The sequence below is a fragment of the Oryctolagus cuniculus genome, chromosome 4 (assembly GCF_051225735.1).
Source record: "Oryctolagus cuniculus isolate XC-2025 breed Fujian yellow rabbit chromosome 4, ASM5122573v1, whole genome shotgun sequence".
NCBI classification, from domain to species: Eukaryota; Metazoa; Chordata; class Mammalia; order Lagomorpha; family Leporidae; genus Oryctolagus; species Oryctolagus cuniculus.
In genome coordinates, this window is record NC_142870.1 from 163,408,546 (window position 1) to 163,425,691 (window position 17,146).

Here is a 17,146-nt window from a genome sequence, read left to right on the forward strand (position 1 = left end):
GCTCACATCCCCTAGTACCAGGAGTAGGGCTGTTGGTATTGTAAGCCATAGCACCAGTTGGGCCCTTCTAGCAGGACCAGAGGAAGGTCTATCTGTATCACACAGTCCTAGAACAATAACAGTTGATGTTGGTTCCACAAGCCCCGGCATCACTCTGGCTTGCCAGGAGGACAAGGGGGAATCCATCCTTGTCTCCCTCAGCATCAAGAACAAGGCCCTGGCTATCACATTTGTCAGGAGACCGCCTTGGAGAACTCCCTGTAGGCCAAAGATACACACCCAAGGATACCCTTATTTATCACAAAGTAACACTTCTATCCCTATGAACTGTAGCAGACCAGAACACTGTTTCACCTATAGATACAACTGACCTTGATTAAGGCAAAAGTAATCACCCAGAGACTACACTCCTGGGCTCGTCTAGAACCAAAGCCATAATAACAAGCCAAGTGATACCCTGCACTCAAACTAAACCATACTCCATAAATAAAACCTACTCGATAAAGAAGGAACAAAGACAGAGTAGGAAAACAAGGAAACATGAAGAAGCAAGATAGCAAGATGCTTCCAAAGAACACAATAATTCTCCAGAATTAGATCCTGTACTGAAGGGAATAGATAGAGAATACAAAATAATGATTGTAAGGAAACTCAACAAGATGCAAGAGAACATTGATGGATTAAACAAATGATGAAGTCAATAAGTGACATGAATGAAAATATTACTAAGGAGATAGAACTCATTAAGAAAAAACAAATATTGAGATGGTGCTGTGGTGTAGCAAGTAAAGCCAACACCTGCAGTGCCAGCATCCCATATGGGCATCAGTATTTTCCAGATAAGCAAAAGCAGAGAATTTACAACCATCAGACCAGCTTTACAAGAAATTCTGAAGGGTGCCCTGCCATAGAAATAAACATAAAACACATGTCACCACCAAATTCACTAATAGAGCAGGTGGAATCATTATCCAATCAACAAAATGACAGGTCTTAGTGCTTATCTATTAATACTAATCTTGAATGTAAATGGATTAAATTAAGCTGGCTACAGGAAGCTCACTTCACAAAGATACACAGACTGATAGTAAAGGGTTAGAAAATACCAGGCAAATGGAAACCAAAAGTGAGCAGGTATAGCTACCTTGATATATCTAAAGCAGACTTTAATAAAAAACTGCAAAAAGAAATAAAGGACATTATATTTTGACAAAAAATGTTCTATTTAGCAAGAATACAATCATAAATATATATGCATCCTGCAGCAGATCAGCTGATAAATTTAGCAAATACTATTCGATCTAAAGGGAGAGATAGACTCCAATTCAATAATAGTGAGTGACTTCAACATTCCACTCTCACCAATGGAAAGAGCATTCAAGCAGAACATCAATAAAGATTATCAGAGTTGGCACATATTATTGAGCAAATGGACCTAATAGACATTTACGGAACATTGCACTCAACAGCTACAGAATATACATACACATGATCTTTGCATCTGCACATGGAACATTTTCTGGGACAGATCACATATTATGTCACAAATTAAGTCTCAGAAAAATTAAAAAGATTGAAATCATACCATGTATCTTCTCAAATCATAAAGGAATAGAACTAAAAATCAACAACTAGAAGAATAACAGAACACTCATAAATAACTGGAAATTAAGCAACATGGTACTAAATAATCAATGGGTCATTGAAGAAATTAAAAAGAAAATCAAAAACTTCCCTGAAATAAATGAAAGTGAAAACACAACATATAAAAACCTGTGGGATACAGCAAAAGCAGTAAAAAGAGGGAAGTTTATAGCATTAAGTACTTACATTAAAGAAAAGAGAAATTCTCAAATTAAAGATATAATAATGCATCTCGAAAAACTCAGAAAAACAAGAGCAAGAGAAATCCAAAATCAGCAGAGGGAGAGAAATAACAAGGATCAGAGCAGAAATAAATGAAATTAGAATTAAAAAAATACAAAACAAAAGTTGTTTTTTTGAGAAGATAAACAACATAAATAAACCTCTAGCAAGACTAATAGAGAAAAAACTCAAATAAATAAAATTAGAGATGAAAAAGGCGACATTACAACTGATAACACTGAACTACAAAAGATCAAAGTAATTTATGAAGAACGATATGCTATTAAACAGGAAAACCTGAAAGAAATGGACAGATTCCTGGATTCATATAATATACCAAAATTAAACCAAGAAGGTATAGATAACCTAAACAGACCCATAGCAAGCAATGAGATTTAAGCAATAATCTGAAGTTTTTCATCAGGGAAAAGTCTGGTATCTGATGGCTTTACTACTGAATTCTACAAAACATTTAAAGAAGAAGTAACTCCAATATTCTTCAAAATATTTCAAAACATTGAACAGGATGGAGCTCTGGCAAACTCTATGAGGACAGCATAGACACAACAAAGAAAGAGAAAGAGGGAGGAAAGGGGAAAGAGAGAGAGAGAGAGGGAAGAACAGAGGGAGGGGGAGAGGGAGGGAGGAAGAGGGAGAGAGAGAGAGGGAGGGAGAGAGAGAGAGAGAAGCTACAGACCTATATCCTTAATGAGCACAGATGCAAAGACTCTCAACAAGATACTAGCAAACTGAATCCAAAATTACATAAAAAATTCATACATCACAAACGAGTGGTAATTTTCCCAGCTATGTAAGGGTGGCTCAACGTTTGCAAATCAATAAACCTCATAAATCACATCAATAGTATGAAGAACAAAATTCATATGATCATCTCAATAGATGCAGAAAAAGCATTTGATAAGATTCAACACCACTGCATGATAAAAACCCTCCACAAATTAGGTACAGAAGGAGACATTACATTACATTATATTCCTCAAAAATTATAAAGGCTATAAATCATAATCCCACAGCCACTATCATACTGAATGGGGAAAAGCTGAAAGCATTTTCCTTCCAATTTGTAACAAGACATGCATGTCTACTTTCATCAATTCACTGATTCAATATAGTACTGCAAGTTTTGGGGGAGGTTCAAAGATGGCAGAATTGGGAGAGAGTTTACTGATAGTCCAGGAGAAGATAGTTTAATAAAAGTAAAGATAGTGTAGTCTCAGGAAAGAGTTGGGGGAAAACGGCAGAGGAAACTCTTCCATAATTAGAGGGACATGGTGGACCTACATGGAGGGCATGCGCACAGGCACCCATGGCTCAGGACTCTAGCTACAGAGAGCCTCTGCATCAGCGCTGGAAAGTGAGGTGAGATGAAAAGTGGCAGGAAGAGCCTACAGGGAACAAGGCTTGAAGTCCCATGGTGGAAAGTATAGCAGCCTAACTAGAGGAGAGAAAGAATAAAAGGAATGGTACAGATACAATTCTCTCTGTCCAATCACCTTACAAAAGCTTATGAGCTCATAGAGAAGGTGCCATTTTGGACACAGGTAACACCTGCACCACCTCGGGGGCTGCACCCAGAAATCAGTCGAACAGAAAAACCTGACTCTGGTGGGGAGTAATAACAGGAGAGTAAGACCTAGTGAATGTGTGGAGCTTATGAACTGGGACTGTGAAAAGAAAAAAAACTGAGGGTGTATGGGAAAACTAACGGTGTGGATGAGACTTTGAGTAGTCTTGGTGGGAGACACCACAAGCTTGGGCATCCCTGGCTACCTGGCAAAAGACATTGCAGGGGAATTTGAGCTTACACTGAGGACTGAACAGATCCTTTGTGTGGTCCTTGGGACAGAGCAGATGAATATTATACCCACTGGGGCTAGCACTCAGGCACTGATCACCATTGATGAGAAGAGCTTAGCTGAGCAGAATTACTTCCCTTCTGATTAACGAGCGAGAGAGAGAGAGAGAGAGAGAGAGATTTACCATGCCAAACCTGGGTGTGTGACCTTAGGCACACCGTTAACCCTGAAGAACTGAAAAGAGCTCTCTGGCAACACCCACCACAAGCCTCTAGAGATTACTGAAAGCAGACAGTCCACTTTTCTACAGAGTCACAGTATAGCAAGAAAAGCTGCCACAGCCAAAGAAGGAAGAGGAGGAGGAGGAAGAAGAAGACGAAGAATAAGGAGGAGGAGGAAGAGGAAGAAGAAGAGGAAGACGAGGAAGAGGAAGAGACCAACGAATATCTCCACAAATGAGATATTCACTGAAAGCAGACAGTCCACTTATCTACAGAGTCATAGTATAACAAGAAAAGATGCGACAGTGAAAGAAGAAGGAAGAGGAGGAGGAGAAGGGGGAGGAGGAGGAGGAAGAAGAAGAAACCAATGAATATCTCCACAAGTGCTGAACAACAAACATAACCACCGAGGAAACAACAAGAAGACAACATGATGCTCCCAAAAGAATATGACACTTCAATACAAGATTATGAAGACAATGAGATGGAAGAAATGCAAAAAATGGAACTCAAAAAATTGATGAAAAGAATATTTAGAAGTAATCAAAAACAAACACATGAACTACTGAAATCCATGCAGGACATGAATGAAAATCTCTCTCATGAAAATGAAATCTTAAGGAGGAATCAAAAGGAATTGAGAAATTTAATATAACATGAAATTGAGATATTGAAGAGAAATCAATATGAAATGAAGAATTCAATAGAACAAATAAAAAACATAGTTGAGAGCCTTAAAAACAGAATCGGTGAGGCAGAAAACAGAATATCGGACTTAGAAGACAGAGCACAGGAAAGTAAATAGTCAAACCAAACACAAGAAGAGAAAATTAGAAATCTAAAAAATATTGTTGGGAATCTACAGGATACCATTTAAAAAAACCAACATTCGGGTTCTAGGAGTTCCTGAAGGCATGGGGAGAGAGAGAGAGGATTAGAAGGCCTTTTTAGGGGCTGAGACCATGACACAGTAGCTTAATCCTCCACTTGTGGTGCCTCCATCCCATATGGGCACCGGTTCTAGTCTTGGCTGCTCCTTTTCCGATACAGCTCTCTGCTTGGCCTAGGAAACCAGTGGAAAATGACTCAAGTGCTTGGGCCCCTGCACCAACATGGGAGAACAGGTACAGGCTCCTGACTCCTGGCTTTGGATCAGCGTAGCTCAGGCCGTTGCGGCTATTTGGGGGAGTGAACCAACAGAAGGAAGACCTTTCTCTCTGTCTAACCCTCTCACTGTCTGTAACTCTACCTTTCAAATGAATGAATGAATGAATAAATAAATAAATAAATAAAGACCTTTTTAGTGAGATACTAGCAGAAAACTTCCTGGGTTTGGAGAAAGAAAGAGACATACAAGTACAGGAAACACACAGAACTCCCAATAAACATCACCAGAAAAGATCCTCACCATGACACATTGTAATCAAACTCACCACAGTGAAACATAATGAAATGATTCTAAAATATGCAAGATAGAAACATCAGATTAATCTCAGAGGATCTCCAGTTAGACTCACAGCAGACTTCTCATCAGAAACCCTACAGGCTAGTAGGGAAGGTGAGATACAGCCCAAGTACTAAAATAAAAACATTGCCATCCCAGAATATTATATCCTGCAAAGATCTCATTTGTGAATGAAGGTGAAATTAAGAACTTTCATAGCAAACAGAAATTGAAAGAATTTGTCACCACTCTCCAGCCCTGCAGAAGATGCTTAAAGATGTGTTACATACAGAAACATAAAAACATGGTCATCAATAAAAAAGAGGTAAAAAAAGAAACTCAGTCAAAGATCACAAGAAGTTCAAAGTATATATTAGAAATATCTTTGGAAAACTGGCAGGGCAAAGTTACCACTTATCAATAGTCACATTGAATGTAAATGGCCTCAATTCTCCAGTTAAAAGACACAGACTGGCTGAATGGATTAAAAAACAAAAACAATCTATTTGCTGCTTACAAGAAACACATCTTTCCAACAAAGATGCATGCAGACTGAAAGTGATAGGTTGCAAAAAGATATTCCATGCCAACAGAAACCAAAAAGGAGCTGGTGTAGCCATCTTAATATCAGACAAAATAAAATTTAAGAAAAAACTGTTAAGAGAGACAAAGAGGGGCACTATATAATGATTAAGAGATCAATTCAACAGGAAGATGTAACTATTATAAATGTATATGCACCTAATTAGAGGGCACTGGGCTATTTAAAAGATATGTTAAGGAACTTAAAGGGAGACTTAGACTCCAATACATTGGAGGACATCAATACTCCACTTTCAGCAATGAACATATCAACCATACAGAAAATGAAAAAGGAAACAGCAGATTTAATCGACACTATAGCCCAAATGGATCTAACAGATATCTACAGAACTTTCAATCCTACATTTGAAGAATTTACATTCTTCTCAGCAGTGCATGGAACCTACTCTAGGATTGACCACATACTAGGCCATAAAGCAAGTCTCAGCTAATTCATAAGAATTGAAACCATACCATGCATCTTCTCAGACCACAATGGATGAAGCTGGAAGTTAACAACTCAGGAATCCCTAGAGCATATGCAAACATATGGAGACTGAACAACATGCTCCTGAATGAAGAGTGGGGCACAGAAGAAATCAAAAGAGAAAAAAAAACTTCCTGGAAGCAAATGAAAATAACAACACAACATAACAAAATTCATGGGATAAAGCCCAAGAAGTAAGAGAAAAATTTATAACAATAGGTGCCTACATCAAGAAATTGGAAAGGCACCAAATAAATGAGCTATCAATACATCTCAAGGATCTAGAAAAACTAGAGTAAACCAAAACCAAAAGTAGTAGGAGAAGAGAAATACTTAAAATTAGAAAAGAAATCAACAATATTGAGTCCAAAAAGTATACAAAAGATCAGCAAATGAAGAGCAGGTTTCTTGAAAAAATAAACAAAATTGAAACACCATTGGCAACTAACTAAAAAAGCAGGAAGAGAAGACCCAAACCAATAAAATCAGAGATGAAAAAGGGAATGCAACAACAGACACCACAGAAATAAAAAGATTCATTAGATTACCACAAAGAGTTGTAGGCCAACAAACTGCGAAATCTATCAGAAATGGATAGATTCCTGGACACATAAAACCCTCAAATTGAACCATGAAGACATAGAAAACCTAAACAGACCCACAACCAAGTCAGAAATAGAATCAGTAATAAAGGCCCTCCCAACAAAGAAAAGCCCAGGTCTGGATGGATTCACTGCTGATTTCTATCAGACATTTAAAGCAGAACTAAACCCAATTCTTCTCAAACTATTCAAAACAATTGAAAGAGAGGTAAACCTCTCAAATTCTTTCTATGAAGCCAGCATCACCTTAATTACTAAACCTGAAAAAGATGCAAAAGAGAAAGAGAATTACAGTTGTAATCAAAACAGCATGGTACCGGAACAGAAACAGATGGATATACCAATGGAACAGAAGAAACACCAGAAAATCAATCCACACATCTACAGCCAACTTATATTTGATCAAGGATCTAAAACCAATTCCTGGAGCAAGGACAGTCTATTCAATAAATGGTGCTGGGAAAACTGGATTTCCATATGCAGAAGCATGAAGCAAGACCCCTACCTTTCACCTTACACAAAAATCCACTCAACATGGATTAAATATCTAAATTTATGACCCAACACCATCAAATTATTAGAGAACATTGGAGAAACCTTGCAAGATATAGGCACAGGCAAATATTTCTTGGAAAAGACCCCAGAGGCACATGCAGTCAAAGCCAAAATTAACAATTGTGATTGCATCAGATTGAGAAGTTTCTGTACTGCAAAAGAAATAGGAAAGTGAAAAGGCAACCAACAAAGGGGAGAGGGAGTGGGAAAGGGGAGGGTTGTTGGTGGGAGGGACGGTATGGGGGGGGAAGCCATTGTAACCCATGAGTCGTACTTTGGAAATTTATATTCATTAAATAAAAGATAAAAAAAAAAAGGCAACCAACAGAATGGGAAAAAATATTTGCAAACTATGCAACAGATAAAGGGTTAATAACCAGAATCTACAAAGAGATCAAGAAACTCCACAACAACAAAACAAACAACCCACTTAAGAGATGGGCCAAGGACCTCAATAAATATTTTTCAAAAGAGGAAATCCAAACAGCCAACAGGCACATGAAAAAATGTCCAGGATCACTAGCCATCAGGGAAATGCAAATCAAAACCACAATGAAGTTTCACCTGACCCGGGTTAGAATGGCTTATGTACAGAAATAAACTAACAATAGATGCTGGTGAGGATATGGGGTAAAAGGCACACTAATCCTCTGTTGGTGGGGATGCAAACTGGTAAAGCCACTATGGAAGACAGTTTGGAGATTCCTTAGAAACCTGAATATAGCTCTACCACATGACCCAGCCATCCCACTCCTTAGAATTTACCCAAAGGAAATTAAATTGGGAAATAAAAGAGCTGTCGGCACCTCAATGTTTATTGCAGCTCAATTCACAGTAGCTAAGACATGGAATCAACCAAATGCCCATCAACAGAAGACTGGATAAAGAAATTATGGAACATGTTCTCTGTATTCTATACAGCAGAATAAAAAAATGAAATCCAGTCATTTGCAACAACATGGTGGAATCTGGAAAACACCATTTTGAGTGAAATAAGCCAGTCCTAAAGGGACAAATATCATATGTTCTCCCTGATTGGTGACAACTAACTGAGCACCTAAAAGGAAACCTGTTGAAGTAAAATGGACACCATGAGAAACAATGACTGGATCAGCCCTTGTCCTGACTGTCGGGGACCAACTTACTATTTTATTCCTTTTATTATTTTTCTGTGCTACTTAATACCATTGGTTGAACTCTTTAATTAACACACAATTATTCTTAGTTGTTTAAATTTAACTAAAAAGTGATCCCTATTAAACATAAGAGTAGGAGTAAACAGGGAGAAGATGTACAGTTCAGCACACTCAGACTTACCCTTAATGGTAGAACTAGAAACGTGCCATGGACTCCAAATCCCACTGGGTTGGTATATACCTATGCCATCTTACTTGTCAAAGTGATCAGTTTAAGTTCATAATTGATCATAAAGATAGGATTAAGTGTCAAAGGGATCACATAAACAAGACTAGTGTCTGCTAATAATAATTGATAGAATTAAAAAGGAGAGGATGATCCAACATGGGAACCAGGATACACAGCAGAATCATAGAATGGCAGATGCCCTAAATAGCACTCTGACCTCAGAATTAGCCCTTAAGGCAAAACTGACAAAAAAAAAAGAAAGAATAAAGAAAGAAATGTCTGTGTGTATCAGAATTGCTATAGATAGTTTTGTAAAACCTTGTTTTATACCTTTGTGAAACCAGTGGTTAAGAATGGCATACTACTATAGTTTTAATGATTTGATTACATTTTACTGTATATGGGTGAAATGGTGATTTTTCCATTCAGTTATTGTTTATAGCTGTTGTCTATATTCCTACTACACTAGGGTCTTTTTGCTCTTTACTTGTTAAACTTCTTATTTGGTGAAATAGTAAACCTTTTCACTATGACACAAACTTAAAATATGTTACCTCAAAATCTGGGGAAAAAAAGAAAGGGAGAAGGAAGAAGGGTAGGAGGGCAAGAGGGGTAAGGAGGGAGGAAGGGAGGAAGGAAATAACATTATATTCTTAGAATTGTATCTACAAAGCACATTGAATCTGTTAAAAAGACAAATTAAAATTTCAAAGATAAACAAATAAAATTAAAAATTAAAAAATAACAAATAACATTGGATCTAAAAAAAAAAAAATAGGGAACGAGGAGCCAAAGCTCCAGGTGACTTTCTAGAGTACAACTGTCCCATGACCCTGACTGACCATCTAGCTCAGAGATACAAACTCATAGGATGCAGATCATAAAAATAGAAACAGGTAGACTGATACAAAAACCCAGTTCCAAGCTTAGTACTCTTTCCCTCTTGCAGCTTGGCAAATCACAGCTGGTACTGGGAGGGACGGTTCTAACGGCCTCTGTTTCCACATGCCTATGGTAACTTCTGGCTATTAGGTTTCAATTTAGCCACTTGCAACTCTGCTCTACAAAGACAAAAAACATTAACATTTCTAGGAGCTCAATTTCACATACCTTGTTTGGGATTGTCTTTCTCCTCCTGAAGCACTAAAACTTCTCTTTAAAATGTCTGAAATAAGAAAAGAAAATAAAACATTGTTTTCTCGTAAATCTTTGTTCCTTAATGCTGGATTTCTGTAATTTGAGCATTTGTACATACAATAAAGACTGACTTTGTGTGATCATCAGCTAAAATGCAATGTTATAAATTACTAGTTAGGAGGAGAAATTAAGATGGCAGCTAAGATGCCCTGGCAATCACCTCCACAGAGACCTATTTGGGCACCTATTCATGCACCAAGTTACCTTCACAAGAGATGGGACACTAAGTGAGACACAGAAGTGCCCGGTAAAACAATAATAAAAAATTACATTGAAGAAAGTAGGAAGGAAAAAGTTGCTCAGGGGCCAGCTTTATGGTACAGTAGGTTAAGCAGCCACCTGCAATGCTGGCATCCCATATGGGCACTGGCTCACATCCTGGCTGTTCCAACTATAATCCAGCTCCCTACTAAGGTACCTGGGAAGGGAGCAGAAGATAGCCCAAGTACTTGGGCCCCTGCCACCCATGTGGGAGACCCAGATGGAGGTCCAGGCTCTTGGCTTCGGGCTGATCCAGCCCAACCACTGTGGCCATTTGGGGAATGAATCAGCAGATGGAGGACCTCTTGCTCACTTGCTCTCACTTTCTCTCTCTGTAACTCTGCCTTCCAAATAAATAAATAAACCTTTAAAAATAATGATAAAGTAATAATAAAAAAGAGTTGCCCATGTTACCCCTCTCCTGTTCCAAGGAGAGAAGCCTCCTGCTTGGGGAAGAATCCCATGCTATGCCCTTGGTGATAAAATTCAGAGTCATAGAAGGCCCCATGGCCCAAACCTACAGACTCATACCTTAAGACTTAGTATCTGGAGTCTCCACAGCCAGGTGGTTGTTTCCACCACCCCTCCCTCCATCAGTGGCTAGAAGACAGCAGAGCAAGACTCCAGACTCCATCCACCCAGAAAGGGTAGAAGAGTGAACTTAGAACCTTGCCCTGGAACCCAGATACCAGCCTGCTGTCCTGACATCTAGCACCCGATGAAGCCCAAAGGCCACTACCCCTAGGTCAGTGCTCAGAGACAGATGGAGCCTGTAGGCGCTTGTCCCAGCATTAGGCAGAGTCCTACCCTACTCTGGGAAAGACTCTTTTCAGGGTACGTCAATCCTGATCTCAGGCAGCCCTAGCATAAATCCACAGGACTCACTGGGACCCCGTTACTGTGAGATCTATGTGTAACACAGACTGGTGCCAGGATGGGCAGCCTCAAGCTGCATTTATCACCACCTCCCAGCTTTGGGGAGACAGAAAGGAGCTTGAGGACTGTTTTTGAACTCAACACCATACTGTTAAAATCCATTGAGCAGATCCTAATAGACCCTGTCTCCAGGCCAGTTCCTACAGAGAGAAACTCTAGAATTGCTTCAATGCCAAGTAAAGCTCTTTGACTCTGGTTGATCTGTCTTACATCCCAGAATCATCAATGGCAGATAGGAGTGGCAAGGGGAGTGAATCTGCCTAATAAAGACAGACAATAGCAGGGTGGGCTTTGCTCCAAATCACAGGCTGCACTAGTGTTACTGGGCTATGGGCTATTCTAGTATCATGGCATTGGTGGTCCTGGGACTTGGACTCTGAGCCTATCCTGATCTCAGGAGGAGACTTGGAGGGCCAGACTACCAGTTTTAGGGCATTTCCCCTGGCTCATTTGAACAACGCACCAACTGAAGACTGGGGGACATCTGAGCTTAGAGAGTATGCTTAAAGCAGTGAAAAAAAAAATATCAATTGCAGACCTGAGTACTACCTGGTACTAAAATGGCAGAAGTGTCTACATGCTCAGAGAAAACAAGCAAGCAGCTTGGAATTTCCAGAAAGACAACCAAAAATGAAGCCAGATCACTACAATTAATCCTTCACTGCACAGACAACGTCATACACCCACAAGCATGAAGAACACCCAGGGAACCATGACCTCGTCTAAAGAGCAAACATGGTGCCGAAAGTTAACCAAATGCTCAGATGACAGCTTCAAAGTAGCGGTTTTAAGGAAACTCAACACATTTTAAGAAAACAGAAACTGTTTAATATTATAACACAATTGAAAGAAGTAGTTAAACAATATCAAACAAAAATCTTTCAATTGAAAAGTACACTAAGAAAAATTAAAAACATGATAAAGGCATCAATAGAAGAATAGATCAGATAGAGGAGAGAATCAGTGATTTCAAAGGTTAGCTAATTGATAATACACAGTTGAATGAAAAACAAAGAATCAAGAGGAATGAGAAAAGTTTATTGGAATTTGGGGACAGCATAAAAAGAGAAAATATCTGTGTGACTGAGGTTTGAGACGGACTTGAGAATGTCAGGAGATTTGAAATTAGTTTCAAAGATACAAGAACAAAAAAACCTCCCAAATCTAGAGAAAGATATAGCCATTCAGGTACAGTAAGGTCAAAAGTCAGCAATCAGATTGAATCCATCTAAACTTGCTCCAAGAAATGTTATAATCAAGCTCTCCAAGGTTAAAGATAAAGACAGAATCCTCAAAGCTACAAGAGAAAAGAAGCAAATAACAAATAAAGAGAAGCAAATAACATACAAATTCACCTGAATTCAGATTTCTCAGAAACCTTACAGGCCAGGAGGGAATAGGATGAGATTTTTAAAGTACTGAATGAAAAATAAATTGATATCTAAGAATATTATACCAAGAAAACTATCCTCCAGAAAACAAGAAAGAAAAACATTCCCGGATAAACAAAAGCTAAGAGAATTTATCTCAGACCCATATTATAAGAAATGCTAAATGGAGCTCTTCAAACTGAAAGAAAGAAATATTATTGAATAACAAGAAAACATTAGAAGATACAAAAGATACTGGTAAAAGTAACTAAACATAGAATTCCCTAATACTGTAAACATAGAACTTGAATCATTCATATCTTTAATAGGAATTGTAAAAACTGATATTAAAATTTTAAGAGACATTAAATGGAACATCAAAATTCAAAATGTGGGCAGAAAGGGAAGGAAGTGGTAAATTTGTTACTAGTGAATTGGATTAAGATGGCGGAGCAGGGAGGGAGCTTGTTGCTCAAGTCTAGAAGAGAGTTTTTGATCAGCCCTTGTCCTGACTGTCGAGGAACAACTTAATACTTTATCTCTTTTAGTATTTTTTTTGTTCTACTTAATAGTATTGGTTGAACTCTTTAATTAATACACAATTATTCTTAGGTGTTTAAATTGAACTGAAAAGTGATCCCTGTTAAACATAAGAGTGGGAATAAGAGAGGGAAGAGATGTACAGTTTGGCACATTCTCAATCGGACTTGCCCCAAATGGTAGAATTAGAAACGTGCCAGGGGATTCCAATTCAATCCCATCAAGGTGGCATGTACCAATGCCATCTCACTATCAAAGTGATCAGTTTCAGTTCACAATTGATCATAATGATAGGACTAAGAGTCAAAGGCATCACACAAACAAGACTAGTGTCTGCAAATACTAATTGATAGAATAAAAAAGGGAGAGAACGATCCATCATGGGAAGTGAGATACACAACAGACTCATAGAACGGCAGATGTCCTAAACAGCACTCTGGCCTCAGAATCAGCCCTTAAGGCATTTGGATCCGGCTAAAAAGCCCTTGAGAGTATTTCAGGCATGGAAAGCCAAGACACTCTGCCAAAAAAAAAATAAAAAAAAAAAACCTAAATGAAAGATCTCTGTGAGTGAGATCCCAGTGGAAAGAACGGGTCATCAAAGAAGGAGGTACCTTTCTCTGAAGGGAGGAGAGAACTTCCACTTTGACCATGGCCTTGTCTAAATAAGATCGGAGTTGGTGAACTCAAAAAGCTTCCATAGCCTTGGCAACTCATGACAAGAGCCTCGGGTGATTACTGATGCCATAAACAAGAGTGTCAATTGTTAAATCAACAACCAGAGTCACTGTGCGCTTACTCCCCATGTAGGATCTCTGTCCTTAATGTGTTGTACAAAGTAAATTAATGCTATAACTAGTACTCAAAGAGTACTTTACACTTTGTGCTTCTGTGTGGGTGTAAACTGTTGAAATCTTTACTTAATTTTTACTAAATTGATCTTATGTATATAAACATAATTTAAAATGAAACTTGATGTGAATGGGATGGGAGAGGGAGTAGGAGATGGGATGGTTGTAGGTGGGAGGGAGGTTATGGGGGGAAAAAGCCGCTATAATTCAAAAGCTGTACTTTGGAAATTTATGTTTATGAAATAAAAGTTTAAAAAAATTTAAAAAACTTAAAATTAAAAAAAGGAAAAAGTACATTCTTAGGGAAGAGTTAGGGACAAAACAGCAGAGGAAACTCTATGTAAACTGGAGGAACACAGTGGACCTACATGGAGGGCAAAGACATACACAACTTGGGACCCCACCAGTGAGGAGGTGCTGTACCAGCACTGGAGAGCACAGTGAGACCAGACCACAGCAGCCAAAGCCAATGACCAAGACCCTGCAGGAAGAACCTTTAGGGAATCTGGCTTAGAGCCCCGTGGGGGATAGTGTACCCACCAAACTAGAGGAGAAAAAGTGGGGGACATGTTGTCTCTCTCCTTGATCATCCTGCAAAGGAGTCCTGTAACAAGCTGATAGAGAGCAGGCTCCATTATGGACAGCTGCACATGCTCGTGTCCACACCCAGTAACCAGCCAAGTGGAGAGTCCTGAATCTGGTGGGGAGAACAGGAAGGAGGCTGGGTGCTAGTGGCTATGGGAGGCTTGTGTGCTGAGACTGTGAAAACACTGAGGCTGTGTGGGATGACTCACGGTGTGGTTGGGACATTGGGCAGTCACTGTGGGAGGCTCCACACAATCAGGGCTTCCTGGTTACCGGGAGAGCGACATTGCTGGGGAATCTGAGCTTACACTGAGGACTGGCATAGATCCTTTGTGTGGTCCTTGTGACAGAGAAGATGATTAATATACTCACTGGGGCTAGTGCTCAGGCACTAGTCTCTTTTGAGAAGAGTTCAGCTGAATCTATTCCAACAGACAAGAAGTCTCCCTTCTGATTAAAAAAAAAAAAAAACAGATTAACCACGCCAAACCTGGGTGTGTCAACTCAGACACAGCCTTCACACTAGAGTACTGAACAGAGCTCCCTGGCCACACCCACTACATGCCTCTAGGTATTCCCCGAAAGCAGACACTCCACTAATCCATCAGACATACTCTGAAGATAAAACGACATAGCACAAAATCAAAGAAACAAATGAGTGTCCCCACAAATGCCAAAAAACAAATGCACCAATTCTAGAAACAAGAACAAGGAAGACAACATAACACCCCCAAAAGAACACAATATCTCAATACTAGATTGTGAAGAGGATGAGACTGAAGAAATTCCAGAAATGGAATTCAAAAAGTTGATCATAGGATTAGTAATCAGAAGCAAATGCATGAAATAATGAAATCCATACATGAAAAAAAATTTCTCCCATGAAATTGAGATCTTAAAGAGAAATCAAAATGAAATCTTGCAAATGAAGAATTCAATATAACAAATAAAAAATACAGTGCAGAGCCTTAACAGAATCAATGAAGCAAAAGAAAGAATATCCGAAAAAAAACACAGGAAATTATATACTCAGACCAAAAAGAAATTAGAAAACTAAAAAAAAAAACTGTTGGGAATCTACAGGATAATATCAAACAACCCAACATATAGGTTGTAGGAATTCCTGAAGGTGTGTAAATAGAGAAAGAATTAGAAGGCCTTTTTAGTGAAATAATAACAAAATTTCTGCAATTTGGAGAGACAAAGGGGTATCCAAGTACAGGAAGCACATAGAACTCCTATTAGACATGTCCAGAAAAGATCTTCACCATGACACATTGTATTCAACCACTCCACAATAAAACATAAAGAAACGATTCTAAAATGTGCAAGAGAGAAATGCCAGATTACTCTCAGAGGATCTCTAATTAAACTCACAGTGGATTTCTCATCAGAAACCCTACAGGCTAGGAGAGAATGGTGAGATATAGTCCAAGCCTTAAGAGAAAAAAAACTGTCAACCCAGAATACTATACCTTGCAAACCTCTCATTTATGAATGCAAGTGAAATGAAGACCTTCCATGACAAACAGAAACTGAAAGAATTTGTCACCACCTATCCAGCCCTGGAGAAGATGCTTAAGGATGTGCTGCACACAGAAACACAGAAACAGGGTCAGGTAAAGGAAGAAAATCTAGTAGAAGTACAAAGGAAATCCAAAATGAAAAAAAAACGGAAAATCTGGAAAAATGGCAGGGCAAAGTCATTACTTATCAATGGTCACCTTGAATGTAATAGGTCTTAACTCTCCAGTTAAAAGACACAGATTGGCTGAACGGATTAAAAAAGAAAACCCATGTATTTGCTTCCTACAAGAAACACATCTCACCACCAAAAATGCAGGCAGACTGAAAGTGAAAGGATGGAAAAGGATATTCCATGCCAACAGAAACCAAAAAAGAACTGGTATAGCCATAGTAATATAAGACAAAATAGACTTTAACACAAAAACTGTTAAAAGAGATAAAGAAGGGTACTATGTAATGACTAAAGGATCAATTCAACAGAAAGATGTGACTATTATAAACGTATATGCACCTATTAACAGGGCGTCTGGCTATTTAAAGAAATGTTAATGGATCTAAAAGGAGACATAGACTCCAATACAATAGTAATGGGGGATTTCAATATCTCACTTTCAGCAATGGACAGATAAACCAGACAGAAAATCAGCAAGGAAACAGCAGAGCTAATTGACACTATAGACTAAAACGACCTAACAGATATCTACAGAACTTTTCATTTTACAGTTGCAGAATAAACATTATCCTTACCTGTACATGAAACCTGCTCTAGGATTGACCACATGCTAGGCCATGGAAAAAATCTCAGCAAATTCAGAACAAATGAAGTCATACCATGCAACTTCTTGGACCACAATGCAATGAATCTGGGAGTCAACAACTCAGGAATTTCTATAACATTTGCAAACACATAGAGACTGATCAACATGCTCCTGAATGAACA

At 38.7% G+C, this 17,146-nt stretch overlaps 1 protein-coding gene across 3 annotated transcripts in view; it reads right to left on the reverse strand.

Moving 5' to 3' along the window:
- Positions 1-17,146, reverse strand: part of NEK10 (NIMA related kinase 10) — a 376,851-nt gene that overhangs the window by 80,021 nt on the left and 279,684 nt on the right. For all 3 annotated transcript variants that reach the window (XM_008266079.5, XM_008266081.5, XM_002716230.6), the window contains exon 29: positions 10,050-10,104. In XM_008266079.5, the coding sequence (XP_008264301.3) occupies positions 10,050-10,104 (55 nt within the window). The remainder of the gene's footprint in view (positions 1-10,049; positions 10,105-17,146) is intronic.